This window comes from Grammomys surdaster, unplaced genomic scaffold, assembly GCF_004785775.1.
Source record: "Grammomys surdaster isolate TR1022 unplaced genomic scaffold, NIH_TR_1.0 271, whole genome shotgun sequence".
Classification (NCBI taxonomy): domain Eukaryota; kingdom Metazoa; phylum Chordata; class Mammalia; order Rodentia; family Muridae; genus Grammomys; species Grammomys surdaster.
The window spans coordinates 8,469,193-8,492,743 of NW_021604712.1; the positions used below are offsets into that span (position 1 = coordinate 8,469,193).

Consider the following 23,551-nt stretch of genomic DNA (forward strand, 5'->3'; position numbering starts at 1 on the left):
AGAGAGAGAGAGAGAGAGAGAGAGAGAGAGAGAGAGAGATTGAGAGAGAAAGAGAGAGACAGAGAGATATGCTGGGGTTGAATCTAGTCCCTGTCATGAACTGTCATGTGCTAGTCAAGTACTCTACAACTGAGCTATATTTAAAGCCCTAAAAAGCACCCCCTTATAAGTCCACCTGAGGTGCTAGTAAGGTGGCTTCCTCAGCTAAGGAGTTATGGGCAGTTGCTCTTGCAGAGGACCTGGGTCTGGCTCCCAGCACCCATGCGGTGGCGCACAACTGTTACCTCCCATTCCAGGGGATCTAACCCCCTTTTCTGGCCTCCTTGAGTACTATGCACATGGGGTATAGACATACATGCAAACAAAACAGCCATACACATTAAGTAAATCTCAGTGCTCTATTTGAGCTAGGTGTGGTGGTACACACCCATAATCCCAGCTCTTGAGAGACTGAGGCAGAAGGATTAAGAGTTTGAGCCTAGCCTGAGATAAATGAGAACCTATCTCCAAAGTACAAAGCAAGTGTGTTGATCTACTGTGGAAGCCCCTTTCAAACTGCTGGGCCAGAGCATTATACCCTAATGGGAACATGTACCTTGTCCTTCTTTGAGGATAATTAAAATGAAACACCAGGACAAAGGAACCAGTCCCACGTGTAGTATTAACTACTAGGGGGTAGAGGATGACTTACAAATTTCTACCCCAAACTTTTAAGAGAAACCTAGAGAGTGTCTGAGGATTTTATTTTTGTATTCTAATTTTAAATGGCCATCTTAGAAACAGTATCAAGGTGTGTAAAAAGACCTCAGGCCTTCCTGTATTTATAAGGCAAGATTGTCAGGCTTAGAAGAAAGGTTTATATAATCTCAAACTCTAGTGAAAGGCTTGATTCCAGATAGCCAAGAGAACTTGAAAACAAAATTGAATATTAAATTTCTAAGACAGCCCTGAATATTTAAAGTGAAAAATCACATTTGTAAACCAGCCTAAAGATAAATCATAATCCTCTTAACAGTGAGTATAAATACTTGCTACCTAATAAGATTTATGAATCAAACGAAAAACTTACAAACTAGTATTTTTAACTTGTCAATTTTTTTTCTCTTTTTGAGACAGAGTCTCCCTGGCTAGCCTAGAACTCACAGACATCTCCAGAGTGCTGGGATTAAAAATGTATACTAACACACCCAGGTTAATTTGTCATTTTAATAGTGTAAATATTAATGGAGGTATATAGAGGACTTTCCTTGAAAAACACAGTCCGCTGACTGTGTTGAAGCAGCTGGCCCTCCCTGCCATCCCTGAGATGCCTTCTGAGACTGCCCTTCCTTATATGCAAACAACAAAACAAAGCAAACCTCCCACAAGATGCTGAAGCTTCCAAAGCTGAAATGTCCCACTCTGAACGCTGACCCTTGCAGCATCCCCTCTCCTGAGCCACACAGCTCAGGCCTGCCTCGCCCAGCACAGGTTCAGACTGGGCAGACCCACCTTAGGGGGTCAAGCATACACATATTCATCCTCACCTCCTTGCATGTCTAAAGCCATGGTAGGTAAAGAGCTTGCCACAGAAGCATGGCAGCCAGGCATGACGCATGTGCTTACAATCCCAACACTAGAGAAGCAGAGACAGGAGGGACCCTGGGGCTTACTAGTCAGTCAGTGGAGCCTACTTGTTTCAGGCCAAAGAGGAACCAGGTCTCATTTAAAAAAGCAAGGTATGCAGTATCTAAGGATAGCCAGGGTTGACCTCTGACCCCCAAAGCATGTGCTCATAGTTCTCACAAAGAAAAAAACTACATCATACTGACCCAGGGGTTCAAGCCCTATGTAGCAGAATCCCCTGGAAACCTTGGGTTAGGTTCAACAATGTGCCCTTCTAACAAGTCCCCCAACAGTGACAGACAGTGCTGGTCTGAGGGCAATTTAACAATACTATCTCCTGAACAACACTGTAGCTTATCTCAAGCTGGTGACCATCTTCTTTAAACCAAATAAGATTGTTAGGTTCTACATGGAAAGAGTAGATCAGATCAGCTCCTCAGAGCACCTACAACCCCGAATCCTTCCCAACATGCAGTGTGAGACCATACTTCCAGTTCTAAGCAGAGTTCAAGGTTCTGATTTTATAAGAACCTTTGCCAAGATCAACTCACAGACTTTACTCCCTAAACACGACCGTCTCAGCGTGGCACTGTGTGACCTGCAGGAGAGCCTAGCTTCTCTCCCTTCTCCTCTCTCTCTCTCTCTCCCGCTCCCCCCTCCCCCTCCTCCCTCCCCCTCCCCCTCCCTCTCCCCCTCCCTCTCTCCACCTGAAAGCGAAAACTTGAGTTTGCTTTCTCAGGTTTCCCAGAGAGTATGAAGGGAAGGGGTGGGCAGGTGCAGAGGCTCAAATGCCGACCACACCTTCTGTAATAATTGGTCCTCAGCTCTAATGCAGGGCTGGGTTCTTCTGGAAATACCCTGACTGTGGGAGGCCAAAGCTAGCTATTCTTCTCATGCAGTGTGTGGAGCAGCCAGCTCTCGGATGCAAGGCTTTAGAGCTAGAGATGCCCGTCTGGTGGGAAACCCTTCACACGCATAATCAAAATCTCTAACTTTCGTGAAAAGATTTTTTTCAGGGCATGTTTTTGGGGAGAGGGGTCCCACATACAGCTGGGGCAGAAAGAGAACAGTGCTGAAGGGATGGAACAGGTTAGCTGTACTTCAGCTGGCTGCTTTCAGTCCTCACAGGACCGTACCTTCAAACAGAGACATGACCAGGACAAGTATGTGAGAGAAACAGCTACATAAACTTGCCAGCCTGTGGGCTAGCCATAGAACTCTACCTCCAGGTCTCAGTTTCATCATTTAGACCAGTGGTTCTCAACCTTCCTAACACTCCAACCCTTTAATACAGCTTCTCATGTAGTGGTGACCCCCAACCATAACATTACTTTTGTTGCTACTTCATAACTGTAATCTTGTTACTGTTATGAATCCTAATGTAAATATCTGATATGCAGGATATCTGACATGTGATCCCTGTAAAAGAGTCATTTGGTGCCCCACCCCATAAAGGACAGCAGGCCACAGGTTGAGAACCACTGGTCTAGAGGCCCCATGGGTAATTCTAACACTTACCCTACCTCCACAGGCCTGGGAATAAGATGCTCTGTTGTCCCATGAATATGTAGAATTTGTGTCAAAAGAATGTATATGTCATTTGTGTCTCCCACTCACAATCTTACCCTTAAGTAGTCTCCGGTCCTCCTTATCTTCCCCTTCCCTCTACTCCTTCCTCCAAGCCCCACTCCCAGCAGTCCAATGTTTGCCCCCATGTTATCAAACATTTTTACAACCAAACAGTTCCACTTGAGGCAGGATCAGAACTATATCCTTCCTGATTTTCTCAAGCCTGCCACATTATAGTTCCTAGAGAAACTGAGTGGACTGGCCTAGATATTACTAAACTAGCTACCTCACAGAGCCCTTAACTGGGAGCTGTTATCCCCCAGCTACATTATGCTTAGTATTACATGAAGAGCCTTGACATCCAGGCCCCACTCTGGGAGGGGATAGATAGCTCATCAGGAAATTCAATGGACAGCCATAGACAAGATCTACCATGATAGGTTTTAACAGGATGGGGAGACTGAAGCAACCTCAGGCCGTGACTTTGATGTCTAAAAGCACCTGGATTTGGAACCTAGGTTTTCCCATGACTGTAAGGCTGTAACATTGCAGTGTTGCCCCAAGAGCTATGTAGGGAGTCTCTGGCCTATGCTGTCTCCGTCATGTCAGTGTGTACAGGGTAGGGGGTCGAAATTGCCCTTATGTTCTGTATGTGCAGGGGTTTGGTTGGTGCGAAGGAGAGGTATCCTGCCAGATCCTACTGAGCCAACTAGAACATCAGAGGCCTTCCCAACAGCCACACAGTACACACAGACATGAGGGCCTTCTCAATCTGTACCCTCAGTCTCGCTGCCACATCTGCAAATGTGAAACTCCTGAATCCAGATGTCAGGCCCCTTGCTGGTCTCTCCATTTCTGCTCATTGCAGTCAGATAGCTCAAAAGGACCGCAAGCTCTCTGTGAAGACTCCCTTGTGTGGCTGTCATACGTTCCCATGGTCATTTCCCCCATCAAAGGCCTGAGCATGTCATCCCATGGGTCCCTCCTCCAGTCTTTCCCACTATGTTCTCACCAAGATGTCCCCAGACAACTGCCACAAAATCCTCTGTCACCATTTGGTCCAAGTGTAAACCTGGGCCAACAACAGCAGCAGGAGCACCCACAAATGGGCCACGAGTAGGGCTCATCGGTCAGTTTAACCAGCCCAGCAGGGTCTCTGCTCAGCTCAGAATTGAGAACCACTGTTCTGTGGGAAATTTCACATGCCACAGATTGGCATCTGGTATACCATCACATCCTAACATGTCCATTCGGTTCATCTCCCATCATCCCCTAAATAGCCCACCCTACCCTACCAATATCACTACCAACTCATAGGTCTTGGGGAGACATGGTAGCTTGGGCATAACTCTTCTGTCCTAGAACATGAGATTCACTCCCTTCAGCTCCAACCCTCTTTTGACGGAGGCTCTGTCTTGCCTGGCTCCAGTTTCTATGTTCCAGAATTTTCTATCACAACTCAAGTTCATCTTCCTCAAAGGCTGCAGTGAGCCTTCATTCTATGCACATGAGGACCATCTTCTCAGACAGGGCTGTGTCGAATTTATCTCTGAGGCTTGGTAGGGTTGGGCCTACCCAAGCATTCTGCCCATGGCAGGTGTGGAAAGGTGATTTATTCGCTCAACTGTGCTGACCAGTTGATTTATAACTGAAAATAAACCCATAGGACTATAGGAGAAACCTGGTTTTAATGCCTTAATAAGTCAGGCTCTCAGTGAAAGATTTTATAGACAGATCTTATTCTATTCCATCAACAGCAGGGCAAGGCCAATGTCCCTTATCCTTTGGATGGCTTCAAGTGAGGAGAGCTTCAAAAGAGTTAAGGACTGGCTCAAGGTCACAGTCTCAAATGACCAGGCCTTCCCCACCCCCATGCATTTGCATTCCTAAGCAGAAAAGTGTAACCCCTCCCCCTGAGAAAGACCAGCCAGTGATGGGGATTGTTTCAGATATAAAGGTTGCAGAGACATTTCCTGTCATCCACAGCTAAGGTCAGGCCATTGCTGCCATTCCGCATTTGGAGAATATGCTTCAAGAATGCAGTCAGGAGCTGGGGAGCTTGCTTAGTAGGGAGAGAGTCTTGCAAGCATGAAGACCTGGGTTTGATTCTCAGAACTTGTATAAAGGGGAGGACATGTAATCTCTGCATACACACACACACACACACACACACACACACACACACACGAACAGACACACAGGTATGTACACATAAGAATGCAGTCAGTTTAAGAGGACTCTGGGTCATCATCCCACCTTGAGATTTTCTTTCTAGAAAAATGATGCCACTTGGCAGAATTCCAAAGAGAAACCTACCCCCACCCCAACTCCCCACTCCCAAAACTCTTTTAGAACAGAATCAGAGCCTGGCATCCTAAGAAGTTCCGGAAAGCTGCAGGTGGGTGAAGCAGGATGATCAGAAGTACAAAGAACATGGAGGGGAAGAGAGGTCAAAGGAGAAGAGGTCACACTGAGGCTCTGTGAGTGCCCTCCCAAGAGGAGGCCAGAGGCCTTGGAATTTTCTGGTCAGATTCTCTTTAATTCTTCCATCTTCAGCTTCAAGCTTCACAGCAGTCCCTTCTTCAAAGACCTAAGAATGTGCTCTGTATTTCCCAGCATATTTATGCTTTACATGACCAGTTCTTTAGGGATATGAATTAATTGTACCTATGTCAATATAGTGATAACTTGCATAATGATAATGACTCAGTTTAATCTATTTGCTGTCTTCTGAGTAGTTGTCATACTCTTAAGAATTTTGCCCAGACTAAGCCCTACCCAGCTGCACTTGACCAAGAGAGTTTACATTAGTAAACGGGGCAATTTAATAATGGACCAACCACAGACAGCTGGATAATGCTATCTCGGAAAGTGCAAGGCCAGCATCTCAACCCTGTCTCCTGATTCCAAGGGCCATGCGACTGCCAGCTGCCCTCTTAGGACAACACCGCCAGGCTCTCATAACCTCAGCTGCTGCTGGAGAACTCACTGGCTAGGAAGCCTCAGCCCCCATTCTTTCCTATCTACACACACTTCCTCCCCTAAAAAACCAAAGTGTGTACCCTCTAAGGGCTCCAAGAGAACCGCAAGAACTCTACAAGTGATTGTAAAAGATTCACTCCTACCGTCCCATCCCACACAGCTCACGCACACTCATGGTGGGTCACAAAAACGGTGCTGTCTTTGCTGACCAGCCAGAGCAAAGGTGGTCACCAAGATAACCAACTCAGTGTCTAATTTTCGTGACAGAGATGCCATGCTATGTGGAGCACAGCTGTGACCTCAGAAGAGGCAGATCTAGGGGCACTCTATTCTTGTTCCTTCTGGGATGGTCTTGGAAATGGGACTGGCTACTTAATGTTCCACAGCCAGAGCGCTTTGGTGTCCTCTCTGGCACCACAGCTCGCATGAGCATGCAGTATTTCCCTGTAGGCCACATCCTTGGCCACAGTGGAGTGAGCAAAGCTTCTACAGAGCTTCAAGAGCAGCCACTGCTCAGTCCATCAGACCCAACGGCAGCCTGCAGCCTTCCTAAAACAGTCATTTCACCCCCGCTCACTTCAGACAAGCCATGAAGAGCCTTTGCCGCAGTTGACACTCTGTCTCTCCCTGAAGCTTCCCTCCCCTGCCCCCACTGTCCTGCCTATCCACGAAGTTCAATTTGGAATTCTGCTGGTCCTCCGTCACCCGGTGCTAGTCACAGGAGGCTTGGGTAAATTCATTAGGAGAGATACCTTCTCCACCAGCCTAAAGCTCCTTGCTTTCCGATTCCATGGTTACAGGAATCCTTCCAAAACTACGCTACATCTAAAGACTCCGTGAAATGTAAATAAAACGAAACAGCAGAAACAGAAAACAATTAATCCTTGGGCCTGGGGTCTTTGAAGATCCAAAAAGTGCAGCTGGCATAGCTCTTCCTGATAAGACAGAGAAGGGGAAACACCACAGGCCCACGCCTCTGCCTGCAGCCAACACAGGGGGAAGGGGGTGAGTTATACTCTGTGCCCTATAAACAATTTAGCAGTGCTCTGTCCTGGCAATGTCACTCCCTTTAAACAGAGTCACAACATCTCTGAGCACAGACAGCACAAACGCCAGGAAGACAGACAGAGTGCACACTATTTCTGCCCCTGTGAGGACAAAGCCATTGGTAGACATTAGCTGTGGCAAAACATACTAACGACCAAAATACTACCCAGCATTCAGGATACAGGAGGTTGAACATAGCCATACCCACACGTTTATACACCTTGCATAGGTGCTGTCACTGAAAAAGGACAGCACTGAGAAGACAGAACTGAGGCTAGATGACTTGTAATGGGTAAAATACTCACTTTCTGCTCCTTTCTGGGGAAAGCCTGCCAATCCCTGCTCAACGTGAGTCTTTCAAAACAAGAAGGCTTTTGGAATATCCCCACCCAACAGCTACCAAGAGCTGTCTTCTGGACCATGTCCCTTACCCATGTCTTGTAGCTGAAAGGCTATCCTGGCAAACACACGCACAACTGCACACTTCAGAGAGCGTCTACCCTAGTTAAGGGACCTAGCATAGCTTTACCATCCACCTGGGTGGACAACCAAGCCAAAGATGGGGCAATCTTAGGTAGCTATAGGTCAGAGACTTTTTTTCCTTTGTGTCCCTCAATCACCTTGATGCTAAGAGACCAGCTGCCAGTCATGTCTCTTCCCTCCTGTGCTCGGCCTCTGACTACGTGTACCGGAGAAGAGTGTTCAATGTGCAGCTTGCACGAACAGGATGAATAAGGCAGACTAAACAACAGCAGTCTCTCCTCAAACTGGAATTGAAAAATCTCAAGACTTACAAGTCCACCCGCAACTGGCTGGGGTGAACTCAAGAGTCTTGGCTGGGTTCCTTTCTCTAAGGCACAGCGCCCTCACATGGTGCCAAAGGGCAGTGCAGTCTTCCTGAATAGTTGGCTCAAATGCCATCCGAGAGGAGGCTCAGCAATCACTCTGGGAGGACTTTACATCAGTGTTCTCCAGATTTCCAGCCTGGGCTCCTTCACAGATAGCTCCGTGCTGGAAACTTTACACCAAGAAGTATAAACTCTGACCTCTCCAGAAACTCACGAAACCGCAGCAAATGGGATTCAGATGTTTCTATGTACGGTACGGGGATGTGACCTAGACTTGAAACACTTTGGCAAAGAAAAAAAAAAAAGAGAGAGAGAGAGAGAGAGAAAAGTGATGTGGGCCTTTGAGTCCCTCCCAGAACATGATACAGCGCTGACCCGAGTCCTAAAGTGATCTGAGCCTTTCTCACTCCACTTAAGCCTCCTCGCCCACAGCTTACACCCTTTGCCCCCGATCCACACTAACACCTACCAGGCCCCACCACAAACTGTGCCTTTGCCTTCTCTTGCCGAGGCTGCCAATGTCTCCCAGTTAAACAAAAGTAAACCACACCCTAAAATGAGACCTTAAAAAAATTCCTGAAACTTAGGCTGCTCCCTGGAAATTATATCCACAGGTCACCCAACACTGACCCACTACTAAGAAAGCAGAAGCGTCAAGTAAAATCTTGGAGTCGTGGGCTTTCACACTTTGCTACTGGCTGTGTTGGTGGCGATGTAAGGTAAGAGAAGGGGCAGCTTCTCTGGCTCAGGGTGGGCTGCCAAAACACAGTATCAGAAACGACTGTCCCAGAGGTCTGCTGTGACAGAATATAGGAAAACAAGGCAGATAATGCATGCTCTGAGTGATGCCAGGCTCTCTGGGGGACAAACCATCTGCCAGCCACGTGCTCTCCTTGGGGGCACCCTGGAGAAGCAGAGAAGAATTTGGCTGGGCACCAACGTAGCCAAGTGCTCAAGTGTGAGTGCAAAAAGAGTAAAACCGTCCCAAACTTCCCTGTGCCTCTCCGTGCACTTGTCACAGATGTCTCAAACACAGCGAGGCAAGGTCTTTGAGAAGAAAAAGTGTGAGCGCAGGGCTTACACCTGGGACAGGTGAGCACCCCACAGTTCTCATCGAGGGTGCATTCAGATAAATGCCTACTGTGGAGAAAGGAAGTAAAGATACTGACTACAGTTCCTCTCTTGGTCTTACCTTTCAGCTAACAAAAATGAGACTAATCATGGCCTGCCTTGGGTCCCCTCTTAGAATAAGAACGTTCAAAGGACAGTAGAGAGGTGCATAGATACCCCATTCCCAGACAGAGGAAATGAATACCTTAGTGCTTTCCCATAACGAGCCGAAAACATACACACCTGTGCTGATGCTGGGAGATTGGGAACGACAGGTTCATATTCTTTCCTCTAGGTGAGCTATAGCTAATATCTCAATGCAACCCCACCTCGGCCAGGTTCATCACACAACAGAAGCCAGGACAATGACAGGCCTTCCCTCTGCTAGGAAGGCACAGTCTGAAAGGCCAAGTGAAGGAGATGGAGAGGTAGGTCTTCTCCCGCCCAGCCCTCCGCGGGACCACCCCAGGAGAAGCAACAGACCGGGCAGGGCAGACCCATAGGGGGCGCGGGCAATACCAGGCCGCCGGCGGCGCCGCAGGCGCTGAGGGAGACGAGGGAGCCCGGGTGGCCTAGGACTCGTCCAGAGTAGAAGCACAGCTCGGCGGGGTGTCCGCTGCGGCCCGAGACACCCGCCTCCTCCACCTCGAAGCCTGGGGACAGGAAGCGCAGGTCGCGACGCAGCTGCAGGTATAGGTCGCGCCCAAAGGCCGGCAGGTGCAGCAGCAGGGCGCGCTCTCCTTGCCCCGCTCGAGGGCCACCTGGGGATGCTCGCGGTCGCCGCCACCGCCGGAGCCCCGCTGCTCCCGGCAGCAGCTGCAGGTGCACGTCGTCCGGGCGCAGCCGCCTCGGGAGCACCACCTCCACGTCGGCCGCCGCGTCGCCGACAGCTGCGGGGAGAGAGGACACGCGTCAGCACCGGCCTGGCCACCAGGGCTGCCGGCCGCTCCGGCTCTGGCTCGCCGGTCTCTGTGGGTATCACGCAGCCGTGACCCCGCAATTCCTTCCCTCCCTGAGCCGGGCCTCTCTGAGCCGGCGAAGCCATTCGATCGCACCCGGGGACAGAGCGCCATCGGCGTGCTAGAGGGGGAACCGGAGACCAGTTCTCCACCCGCGGCCTTTGCTCTCCTCCTCCTCCGGAGATGCTGTCAGCGGTCCACCCATGCACCCGGGCGCCAGGATGCTTCGGGAAGGCACCGGGAAGGTGGCCGCAAGAGCTAGGAACGCTACCTGTGCCCGGGTCCAGCCCCCACACCAGCAGCAGCAAAGACAGGACGAGAGGGGGCAGCAGGGTGCCGTCACACATGGTACTCGGGACCAGCAGCCCCCAAGACCGTAGCGGCAGAGCAGGGGCGCGCGAGGCGGCGACGCCAGCCGGAGTGAAGCCCTGCAGCCTCTGGAAAAAGTAATTAGCGCTGCGGACAAACCCAACATGGTAAATACTAAGCCCCACCTTCTTCTTGGAAAGTAGGCGGTGATTGGGCTTTTGCTTTCCTCTGCCCCTCCTTCCCTGTCCGTATTGGTTAGGGCCGGTCGAAACCAACGTGCGTAGTTAGGTTGTAAGCACTTTCTTACACGTGGTTTCTAGGCAGTAGGTAGGCTGTGACACCAGGTGGCAGGCGCGAGCCGACTCAGTTGCAGAATCCTGGCGCAACCAGGAGGACACCAACCTGGTCTTCAGTTTGCTCTCTGTTGGGAGATCACCTCTGAGACTGCTATAGCTTCCCAGGAAGATAGGCCAGACCAACCAGTTCCGTACCAGAAAAAAAAAAAAAAAACTCTATGTATTGAAGTGACTCCTATTTTTGATTTGTTGGGGCTGGAAAGACCCAGACTAGTGTTTCTAGCACACCTGAATCCATACCTGACTTCTATATCTACAGTTTATCCACACCCGGCAGGCTTCTTGAAGTCTTTACATTCACAGAAGCCAGAAATTCGAGAGCATGATAACACACCCCTGATGACTGGGAAACTGAGGGAAAGAAAACGTGAGGAGTTTGCTTAAATTGGACAGCTAGTTTCTGTCAGATCCATACCTTGAATTTGTAACCCTGACCATAGGTCAGGTGTGTTTAGGGAGGTATATTAGCTGAGCTTTGCATAGTAGGACATTGAATCTAACCAGATAATATTCTTAGCTGCTCCCTATAGGTAATTCCATTGGCCTCTTTAAAATCATCTTACAGAAAGCAGGACTGACTGAGCACAAGGATACCACAGCAGTCACAGAGGGCTCCCCATCTCACCCCTTTTTGTTTGTCTGTTTGCTTGCTTGTTGCAAAAAGCCAAAATACCACCGGCCGCTACTCACCTCTTCTTCATCACAAGATCTAGACTTCATCACAGGGCTATATTACCAAAAAGCATCCAGAGACAAAGTAAACGCTGGTGAGTTTCCCTACGTTTGATGCCCCTGCCCTGGTCAGTTGTCTGTAGCTCTCCACAAAGGCTTGTCACAGAATGTGCTGTTGACCTAGTTTCTGATCCAGTGGCTGTCACCTGCAGGTGACCAAGCAGCATGGGTCAGGCTCTGTCGTTGGCTATGAATAAGGCTTTGCCTCACCTGAGCTTTGAGAACTTGACCATGACTTCAACCATTTTGTGTGGGAAACAGGAAGAAAAGGAGAAGCTTTAGCTCTGTCTCTGTGTGGTCACACAGCAGCTAGTTGTAGTGACAGCCCCGGGGATGTTTTTTTTTTTTTTCCTCCTGAGAGTTGTTCAGTTTCTTCTCTGTAAACCAAGGAGCTAAGCTATGCTGCCTCCCCTTGGAGGGTGAACTTCTAATCATTTGGACTGTTCTTGAAAATAAAAACAAGGGCCTGTGAGATACCTGACATATCATGAGAACTTTGTTAGAACTACTGAATATATGTATAAAAGAAGAAAAGTGATTGATCAAATCAGATGTTTTGAAGACTCTTCCTATAACAGGACCCCAGACATTAGCACAACTGACTCCATGGTAGAGATACTGTTCAGGCTGTAAAACTCAGCACGTAGACACCGTCACCTTCCAAAACCAAACTAAAGGCCTATAACTACCATAGTTATAGGACAGTCTTTATATGGACTAACCTTGCTCTTTATTTCTGTAGTTCTGCATCTAGCTAACTGTTCTTGTTAACAGTATGTCAACCCAGGACATAGTTTTTGTGCTTAAAAGCTCACCCGAGGAAAGCTCAGGACTACACTAAGATCCTGGACACCCCATGTAATCACTGGCTTGCTAATAGACTTTTTATTGGCTTAAACCCATGTGTGAGCAGTCTTCTCTGCTGACTACCTGACACCACTCCAGCTGTCAAATGTGCTAAGCAAGCATCGAACCCATGTCCCTCTCAGCTCATTGTTTCTCATTCTTTCTTGTCTGGACTAGTTTCAGTTTGGCAAGCTCATGGAGATTGGATTAAAAACAGCAACAATGATTAGGGGCCAGATGTTAAGTAGTCCTCTCTGTTAGTGAGAAGGCAACGGACACGGAAGGCCTCCGTTGTTTAAATAACCCCACCTTGCTAATGTGTATGTCTGCAGCCAGCACCCCAGGCTTTGCTGATGCATAGGAACACTAATAAACATTTGCCAGAAGATCAGCAGCTCGGTAGCGTCTCTCCTCGTTTGTGTATGCCGCTCAAAGTGTTCTTCCGCTCTGAAGGATGCTTTGAAAGACGAAACTGAGTGGGCAAACTGTGACCAGTTCTCTATAACCAGACTGTGTTTATCAAATACACTTAATTGCTAATATCCAGAGCTCCACTGAGCTCAAGTGAGCAGAGAGCAGCTGCTTGTTACAAGTTGTTTGCCTTATGTCTAAAACCAACCACTGAAAGGAACAATAGCATCGTCAGTGGGAATCTGTCCATTCATAGTGGGAAAGTAACACTTTGCAATCTCTTTTGAAGTATCGAGGAATGTCTCAAAAACTTAAATATAAAGTTACCATATGGTTCAATGTATAAGATAGAGATTGCCAGAAACTGGAGTGAGAGGCGTTACTTAATAGGCGTAGAATGTCCTGTAGGATGAGGGTAAGGTTTGAAAATGATAATAGTCCTGGCTGTACAACATTGCTAATGCATTTGATGCTATTTGATCGTACACTTAAGATGCTAAAATGATGACTTCTTGGTTACAAAAATTTCATCACAATAAAATACAATACACAAGGGAATTCAACCCAGTTCTTTAAAAGTGAGCAAGACTCTAATAGACATTTTACCAAAGAAGACAGACAAATAGAAAATAAGATTTATAAAGACAGTCAAAGTTGTTTGTCTTTGGTCATATGCAAATGAATCACAATGAAATGACTACTGTATACCTATAAGAAAGGGTTAAAAATAGCACACCAAACAAGTACTGGAGGGAGCCAGTGGAACCAGAATTCACAGGCACAACTGGTAAGACTGTGAAATAGCACAACCACTTTAGAAAGCATTTTGACTATTTTTACTACTTGCTTATTCACTCTATTTTGAGACCAGGTCTCATACATATCTGTCTGGTCTCAACACTGAGCCTGCTGTGTGGCTGAAGATGACCTTGAACTTCTGACACTCCTACCTTTACTTCCTGTATGCTAGTTTTACAGGTTAGCACATGCTTTTGTGTGCTGGATCAAACCCAGGACTTCTAGCATGATAGGAAAATACTCTACCAACTAAACTATAGCCACAGCCCTTGCCAGTTTCTTTACAAATTAAGCATACACCTACACTGCTACTTCATGCTTCTATGCAAACTTGTATACCACACAAAGAATTGTGAAGGATTGATGACGTAAAATGTTATTGTAAGAATCACAAACTGGAGACATCCTAGATGTCAATCAACAAGAGAACAGGTGAACAACAGTATAGTAAGACCATAGCCAACAGGTCACTCTAGTTGCTTATAGAGAGGAATGAACTGTTAATGCCTGCCACAATATAAATTAATTTCAAAATGATTATTAAGTGGAGAAAGCCACACTAAAAGAAAGGTCCATTGTGTATGGTTTTATTTATATAAAACTCAAGAGAATACATACTAATTTGATAGTGGTGGTACACAGAAGGATGTTGCTGAAGGGCAGGAGGAAACTTTAGGGGTGTTAAGAATGTTCATTTAAAAATGTGGTGATAGTTTGAGGGGTGCTTATACGTGCCATAACAAGTCACGAACTTGAAACATGTGCAGTTTTACATCCCTATAAAACAGTTTTGAAAACAGCGTTGAACTAGAAAATTCAAACGTTGAGATACAAATTTGATCCAATACTTTCTATGCCATTAAAGTTCAAAGCAATATTATAAAGATGGCAGGTTGATGGAGTGGTGGGTACCAAATATGTAGCAGATCAGCATCCTCTCTTACAGAGCGGAAGGCGAGGAATTAAGAGAAAAAGAAAAGAACAAAAGAAAGCTTTGGTATGGTTCTGTGGCTGGAACTGGCAGAGTAGGGTGAAACCAGATCTGTCCAGCTAAGATCCTGGGGGACAGGGTGCCAGAGGTGGGGGAGGAATAGAATCGGATAAAGAAGGGGGAGGGCACAAGAAGAGAAGACAAATGGATTTTGAAGATATTGCTGGCAGTTTCCCTCCCAGAGGGCTTGGCTGCGAGCCCAACTACTCTGGGGCTATCTGAGGGTGAAGTTACATGGCTATCAAATTCTCCTTCCCTGGAGCCTCCAGAAGGAAGCTTGCCAAGAACAAAACTGGGGAAACCCATCACTTTGACTCTCTTTTTTCTTCGGGCTTGATTCCATGGTTCTCTTCACCTCTGTGTTTCTCCCGGGGACCCTCGCAGACAGAACACCTGGGTGAGAACTGGGCTAAGTGTGGGCACAAGACAAGCACCAGGTGCTGTGTGGTGCTTTTGCTAGACTACCGATGCATCCTAAAGGCAGGGCTGGAAGCTTGGCTCCATCCTTGAAGCCACTCTCTTAGAGACCTGGACCAGGTGTGCAGTGTCTCAAGTGTGCAGTGTCAGTGTTCCTTATGACCTCCCCCAAGGTCTGAGCTGTGCCATAGGTGCCCATTCACATGGACCAACCGAGGTGGCTGAGCCCCTTCCATACAAGCACCCACATGTCCCCGTAGCACAAGTGCATCCACTTGGGCCTCACCACAAGGCTTTTCCTTTGTGGGGCTAGTAGCTGGACTGTTGGGGTCTGTAGCGGGATGGTTTCCTACTGCTGCTACATTTTGTAATAAAGCTTGGTAATTTGGGAGGAGCTAATGTGGGAGGAGCGAAGGAGAGGAAGAGGAGGAGCTAAGAAGAGGTGCTGGAGAGAGGTAGCAGCCATAGAGAACTACAGACACATCAAGAACAGTCCTGGGTAACAAGTCATATCTAGGTTAGTTAATTGGGTTAACTATTCTAATTGTGTGGGCATCTTGTTAGTTGAGCATTTCCAAATATATAAATATTGGATAATCTTTAAGCATAAGAGTCTTTCTTTTCCTGGGTACCGCCGGGCATGGCAGATATTTTAGGGTTCAGCCAAGCTTTGTGGAGACAGCGTGGGAGATTGGCAGATTGGCAGAGCCATCTCCCACACTGACATCTCGTGAGTGGCAGGGCTGGTACTTCTGGCCGGTGGTCTGAGTTGCAGTCAAAGCCGAGCAGTGGCGAGAGCAGCCGCTGCTCTTGGCCTCAGGCCTTGTCTAGACGGGAACATGGCGGCTGCTTAAGAACAAGCCAGATTGGGTGCTGCCGTTTTAAATATTATCCTCAACAGGGGTCTCCTAGTGGAAGTGAGGAGTTGTGAGGAGGCCGAACAGGACTTGAACTTGGCTGCTTCTGGGGTCAATCCAGAGGCATCTAAAGGTCTCATCCCTTTACGTATAGAAATAATAATTGGTGAAATACAGTTCCCAAAGCAAGGCCCCAAGCACATGGGCAACCAGGCACTTCCGGGAGGTTTTCGTGTGGGCAAAGTCACAGGCACACTGCAGTTGTGGAAGACAAGAAGCGGAGACAATAAAGGACACAGAAGGGACTGGAGGGCTAGGGAGTATGGCTCCTATGGAGCTCTCCACTTATGCCTGTCACCTGTCCTGGGGTCACTGACTGAACTCCTTCCTCTTGTCCACTTCTTCTTGATTTTGATCTTCTGCACACACACACACACACACACTTTGATCCCAGGCCTGGACTGTTCGTGCACACAAGAGGTAGTGATCTCCCCACCTTTATTACAGAACAGAAATGGCACCTGCAGCAGCTGCCTCTCCCTCTGAGGGAGATCCCAGGGCCAGAAACTTTTCTGAATTCTCTAAGCAGAGTGACCCCATTTAGTTGCTCTGCCTGGAGGTGCGTAATGTTTGACGTAACTCATTGATTTGGTCTAGATTTACTTTTTAGCAACTAGCCTAATGATGAGATGACGGTCATCATGGTTCACTCAGTAGAATCAGGAGCTCACCAGAACTGCTGGCCAGCCATGGTCACACACCGCTTGTCACCCTGAAGTGTACACGGAGCTCACCTTTCCTGCCATTGCTTCCCACATGCCAGATCCCCAAACCCCAAGCAGCTTTTGTTCAGCCATGCTATGTGTGCGACCTTTACTGATGCCTCATTTGTTCGGACAAAGAAGAGTCCCCATGGTCCAGGCCCCAGATACTGGGAGTCAGAGCTTAGATTTTCCTGACGGTAAACTCCTGGCTCACTCAGCCTTGCCTACTTTAAACTTTAAAATGTGTAAGAGCACATAAAGCATAAGGGCACAAAAAGGATATAAGCACTTTAAAAATAATAAAATTAGAAGGGATAATTGACATATGATAAGTATATTTATCATGAAAAAGTACTAACGTGAGGGGCTGGGGTGAGGGTTTAGTCTGTAGAGTGCTCAACATTCAAATAGGAGGAACTGAGTCCTGATCCCTAGCACTCATGTAAAAGGCTGGCATGGTGTGTCTGTAGTTGCACTATGGAGGAGGCTGAGGCAGAGGCAGGGGTGGGGCGGGGCCAGGGGCGGGGCCGGGGCCGGGGTGAGGCAGGGCTGGGGCGGGGCGAGGGCGGGGTGAGGCAGGGCCGGGGCAAGGACGGGGTTGGGGGGGACGCGAGGCGGAGGCAGAGGCAGCGGGCTCCATGGCCTTGCTTGCTAGCCAGCCGGTCCAGCTGAAACAGTGAGCATCAGGTTCCAAGGTCAGTGATGGATTTTGTTTTTAAAAATAAGGTGAGGAACAACTGAGAAAGAAGATACCTCCACACACATGTGCACATGCACAAACACATATGTACCCCACTTACATCAAACAAACAAACAAACAAACAAACAAACAAACAAACTGTGAACCTTGCTTAGGCTAAGTTATGGCCCAGTGCCTGTTCTGTTAGAAACAGCACTCTACCCTTTCTCCGCTAAGAGGCACACCTACCTGGACTTGGGCAGCATTGTGCCAGTCTTTTCCCTCTCCTTGTTTATTCTTGTCAATATATTGTTGGACTCTAAAACGGTTTTTCAACTTTCTTCTTGTATTTCAGTAGACTATTTCTTGAGCAGTTCAAATTAGAGCGAAACTGAGAAAAAAAAAGTAGAGTGTCTTTTCACATACACACACATACACTATCAACATACTATACACAAAAGCAAGTACGTTTGTGACAGCACACACACTGGCAAGCCATTACCATTTGGTGTGAGTACATCCTTTGAGTGAGACAGTCTCCTTATCTATGGGGCAAATGCGCATTACCACTGTCCAGTGTCGGGCTGAGGAGTCTCACTGCCTTTCAGACACTTTGTTTCTGCTACACACTCTCCACTCCTCGCATCCTGGCAGCCACCACCAACCTTCTCACTCCCTCAACAGCTTTCTTTTCCAGAATGTTCTATGGTTGGAATCACATAGAATATAACCTTTGGAGATTGACTTCTTATACTTACTAACACGTGTTTAAAGTCCCACTAGGTCACTGGGCCTGAGAGCTCATTTCTTCACGGTGCAGAAAGATACCAATTATCCTGGAGTTCTGCTGTTTATGTATCCATCCACCTATTGAGAGATGTCTGGGTTGCTTCCAAGGTTTGGCAGTTAGGAAAGAGGCTGCTATAAATAGCCATGTGCTTCTTTTACGTGGATATGTGCTTCAACTTCTGTGAATGCGCCAAGGAGTACAATGGCTGCACTATATGATAAGAACATGTTTTAGTTCATGAGAAGCTGCCAAACTGTCTTCCAAAGTAGCCATAATATTTTGTGGTCCCACCAGCAGTGAACAAGTTCAAGTATATTTCCTATGTTTTATTGGAGCTTTACTATTTTGGCCTTTGCATCTTGGTCTATAATCCGTTTCCAATTAATTTTTGTCTGGCAAAAGTCGTAGTTGAGGGTTCCCCCCTCCCATACAGTTATCCAGTTCCTGAAACCTCAAAAAATAAGAAAGACTAAGACAAAAGAAGGAAAAAAGGGAGGGAGAAAGAGATGAGGTGAGTAAAAGAAAAAGAGAGAAAGAGAGAGACGGGGATGGAAAAAAATTTTTGTCTGTTAGATTGACTTGTCATCTTTAAATTTGTTACTTATTTTTCCTGGATCTGTCTTTTGATTCCCTGCTCTGACATAAATCTTTCTGTTGCTGAGATCTCCCAAATTTTAAGCTTGGTTCTCCCCTCCCACACCTGTAAGAGTTGAACTTGGATCTTTAGGTTTTTCACATAAAGTGCTTTTGCATCATGAACTACCTCCCTGGCCTATCTAATGAGCTTTTAAAGCCACAGTCTTCTAGCTTAGCTTGCATGCTCAGCTCATGTGGACACTTCACAACTTAACCAGAACTCAAGGCCTGTGGGTTCGCTTCCTTTCCTGATGCTTTCTCTTTGTTTTCTGCTTGTGTGCATGCATGAATGTGTGTGTGTGTGTGTGTGTGTGTGTTACACGCATGTGTGCATGTGCATGAGTATCTCTGTGTGATTTCATGTACATGAAAGCAGACAGACATGTGCATGCATTTACATGCAATTGCAGCCTCGTTGGGTCCCAGAGAGGTCTCCTGCTGAGCCAGGGTTACAGATATTGAGACCAGCCTTTCTAATTGAGGATCATTAGGATCTAATTGAGATCATTAGGCTTGTATCGATTTAACCTGCTGGGGCACCTTGACAACATCAATATTGAAATTCTTGAATCAGTCATTTTTGTTTTATTTCTTGTTATTGTTTTTTGAGGCATGGCTCATTCTTTAGGCCAGGTTTGGTCTACAGCAAATGCTCTTATCCACTGAGCACCTCCCTGCTCTCTTCTCTAGTGTTCTCCAAGATTAACCCCATACTTCCTGAAGCTGTCTTGTCACAGATGGCTCTGTTTTCTGACTAAAGTAGGACTCTCCTGACTTTGTAAGCCACAATAACTGGAATTTCCCAATAAAATATCTCCTTGAGTTAAAAATGAGAGGCACAACCACTCAGTTATATACAGTAAACACGTACAGCATTTTGTATGTCAATCATACCTTGATAAAGAAGGGTTTGGCAAAATGCTGTGGACACTGGCCAAGTTCCTGCTCGAAGATGGAATTTGACTGTTTGCCAACTCCCAGATAGACTTACGGCAGTGCCGTCTTCCTAAAAAAATTCCCTAAGTCGTCTTTGGTGGTGAGAAAAATTGAGAGCCTCCAGATGAGAGTGGATTTTCTGTTGTATCTGGTCCCAAGATGGGTAGAGAGGAAGGGAACCCATGTGTTCAGACAGAGCTCAGGTGAGAGTCCCCTCCCAGGAGCTGAACAACTGTCTTTAAAATGTGGCTCTCGAGGAGGAATGCAGGCCATTGGGCAGGGGTCTCTCTTAGTGTAGCTGCCCTCTCAGCATATTCCCACCAAATTTCTAGGAGGAAGAAGAAGCAATCAGCTGTCTACCAGAGGAATGAAAATGAAGGTAAGACCACTCCAAGATGTGGTTGAGGAAGAGGTTTTTATTGTAGATATGAGGGAGAGAACAGGCAGGGGCATCTGTTAGAGTCCAGACTGAACAGGGCTAGCAGACAAGCCCAGCCCATGTGGGAAGGGTGGGGATAAGAAAGGAAGAGAAGAGAGAGAGGCAAGAGAGGGGACTAGGAACCAAAATCTTTGTTCAGGAGGACAAAGAAGACCAAAGGAGGAACCAGGAGAGCGCATGGATGGAACGAACGGCTGGGTTTTTATAGGAATCAGAAGCTAGGGGAAGGGGAGGAAAGCTCAGGGGCTGGAGAGGTTTAGGGGAGGGGGAGGAGGGAGGTGCTGGGAGGAGCCAGGACTCTGGAACAAGTACTTAAGATGCTAAGAAAACTTAGGTGCCAGATCAGGACTTTGTCTCCAGAAAAATACTTCAAAAAGTCTTTGTAAGAGGCCAACACATGAGAAAATGGGCGAAATGTAACATGGGCAAAAGTGAAATGAATAATCACAAGGAAATTAACATATAAACGATGCAATATGGCTACCACATACCACAGGAGAAGCCCCTCAGACACCCACCTTCCGTGCTACTTTCCTCGGTTTATTTGTTGTACTAGGGAGTGAACAGATCCCCAAAGGCACACGGACATGGATTTCTTTCTCCTAATTCTTAGATGCTCAGATCCAGGGTGCAGACAGTCTGTATCTGGTTAGGACCAGTCTCCTGGTTCACAGACAGAAGCTTTTTGTATTCTCCAATGGTAGAAAAGGTGAGGGGTCTTCTGTGGCCACTTTTACAAGGCCACTAATCTCCTGACAAGGGCATTCCTTCACCTGACCATCCGCTACTGTGGTGAAGGTTCTAGAATCCACTTCTCTTAGTTCATGTCTGAGAGGTCACCAGCTAAAATCCCCTCTCCTCGTCGAGACTTCTAAGTCCTGGCCTCTAGTTTGAGGACCTATTGTACAGAGCCTACCTGGGCACCAATGTTATAGGGCCTATCCCCAAATCACTTACATTTTTGAGTACTGAGGGTTGAACCCAGTGCTTGCCAGGCAAGCATTCTACCCCAGATCTTTCTTTTCATTACTTAGATTCTGTAAAATGTTTAAACCTTTACTTCCTATAGTTAGTATACTTGGGCAAAGAATACTAGTTTTCTTTCTTAGCCTTCTGACACTCATATAAGCAATCCCCAACCTCCTGCATCTGAAATAGCCAGTGTGGTTCCCATCTCCCTGGCCATGCTCTAACAAACTGGCCAAAAAGGTACATTCCTAATGGTCTTTATCAACTGCATTCAGTGGGAACAGAGAAGGTATGTAGCCTGTTATCTATTTTAATCCCATGGACTGATGTACAGCGAGCCTCAGTAACTATTTTTAACTCATCAATGCAAAGATCATCCCTCAGTGTGGTCTTAAATCTAAGCTTTGCCATTTTTCAAGTTAAGCAACATAACCTTTGACATACATTTTTGGAAGTGAAGGCAGTATGTTTCCAGTCGCATTTTTTTTTTTTTTTTTGGTGGCATGGGGATGCATGAAGGTTGAAACAAGGTCTCTTTTCCTTTAGTTCAATGTACAACCTCTACTGTGTAGCTCAGGCTAGTCTCAAACTCATAGTCCTTCTCTCTCAGAGTCACAGCGCAGGGATTATATGTGTGTGTTGCCATGCCCCACCTGTCTGAACTCTTTTATGTCCAAGGTGCCTCAAATTGTGTCATCTTATGCACCCTTGCAACCTAGCCCAATAAAATAAAAGCAACAGGTTGTAGGACACAGCTGATTCAACAGTCAAGCACTGCGTCATCCGGTGTTCAGTATGAACTGTGAGAGACAGGCTGGGTTAGCTTCCTGTCCTGGTCACTGGACAGAGCAGCTGCAGTGACCTGGGGAAGCCAGTAGGTGAGCAGGTGGGAGAGCACATTCAAACTTCAGTCCCTTAGCACAGACCACCAGTTCTGGGGTCTGGCTAACACAGTAAGGGACTTTAATTACACTGTCTTATCTCAGCAATGCAACCCTACGACAGGTATCTTTGCGGAAACAATATTTTAATGAAGTCCAGTGTACCTCCCACACATACACCGTAGAAAAACAAGTTTATAGTCTTGCTGGACATAGTGGCACATACCTTGTCATCTCGATAACCCTGGAAGCTGAGATAAGGAAGATGAATTCAAGGCCAGCCTGGGCTACATAATGAGACCCTTTGTCCAAAAGTCAAAGGCTGGAGTGTAGCTTAGTGATAGAGCACTTGCATGGGTAACAGCCCAATCCTTAGTACCATGAAAAGTTTAACGTTCTGAATTTTACCAGACCTTAATCAGCTAAGCAACAGAGTAGCTCTGTACTTTAAATGTAAGCCCATTTGAAATTGCTTTTTGTATAGCATGCTGTTTGAGTCAGGGCCCGTTTCTGTAGGCCATTGCTCTGCCACATACTGTTGAAATTATTCATGCAGCACTGGATTATTTTTGCACTTTGTAAAAATTCAGCTGGGCAAACAGATGTGCAAAACAGTTGGTCATATTTGTGTGGATGTATTCTGGGGTTCGCTCTCTCTTTCTCACTCATACAACTCCCCCAGCTAAGGGATGGATCCTGGAGCTTCAAACAGGTGAACCAAGCATTCTACCACCAAGCTACATCCCCAACTGAGATTTCTGTGTTCTAGTCCACTAGCCTGTATGTCTCCCAACTCCCAAGACCACAGTCTGAGTTACGGCAGCTGTGAATTAAGCCTGAATTCTGGATGGGAGGGTTCCTTCGAGTTGAATGTTTTCAAATGTGTTTTAGCTTTTCCAAAGGCCACCATATAGTTTCACTAGTTTCAGAACATGTTTGTCAATACCTACAAATAAAAGTGTATCTTCCTTATTTTAGCAGTTCTTTAGATGGGTGTTACTTAGGTTGATGATGTGATTTTGCTCTTTACCCTTTTGTTAAGGTTTCCAGTTTGATTTCACAGGATCACTGACTATAGTCCATGACTTTAGACATTGAAATGTTTGAGGGTTTTGTTTATGGCCCACCACATGGTCAATTTTGATAAAATATTCACGGTGCACTTGAAACTAATTTCCATTCTGCAGTTATGGAGTGGGGTATTTTATATATGGCAGATGAGTTTTGTTAATTTCATTGTTCAAAACTTCCACTCTTACTAGTTTTTGTCTTGTTTACTGGATGCTAAGAGAGATGCTCAAGCCAGCCAGCTCTGCTGGTGACTTGGTTTCTTACTCCTTTTAATTATGTGAAGTGTTTTTCATATCCATCCAAACCATCTCCTTTGTTATTATTAAATCCTCCTCTCCCTAGCTACTGTCTTCCTTGCCTTTCTCTGGTAATAGAATAGCTATAGTAACTTTCAGGGTGGTAGTTTGCACTCTGTCTTTCAATTCTTGACTCTCTCTCTCTCTCTTCTCTCTCTCTCTCTTTCTCTTTCTCTCTCTCTTTCTCTCTCTCTCTTTCTCTCTCTCTCTCTCTCTCTCTCTCTCTCTCTCTCTCTCTCTGTGTGTGTGTGTG

General features: G+C 46.7%; 1 protein-coding gene across 1 annotated transcript in view; it reads right to left on the bottom strand.

The window, feature by feature from the left end:
* Adamts17 (ADAM metallopeptidase with thrombospondin type 1 motif 17) overlaps positions 1-10,467 on the bottom strand; it is a 293,848-nt gene extending 283,381 nt beyond the window's left edge. Inside the window, exons 1-2 of the mRNA XM_028776690.1 lie at positions 10,392-10,467; positions 9,681-10,051 (exon numbers count right to left, since the gene is read on the bottom strand). Coding sequence (XP_028632523.1) covers positions 9,681-10,051; positions 10,392-10,467 — 447 coding nt within the window. The remainder of the gene's footprint in view (positions 1-9,680; positions 10,052-10,391) is intronic.
* Between the last annotated feature and the right edge of the window lie 13,084 nt (positions 10,468-23,551).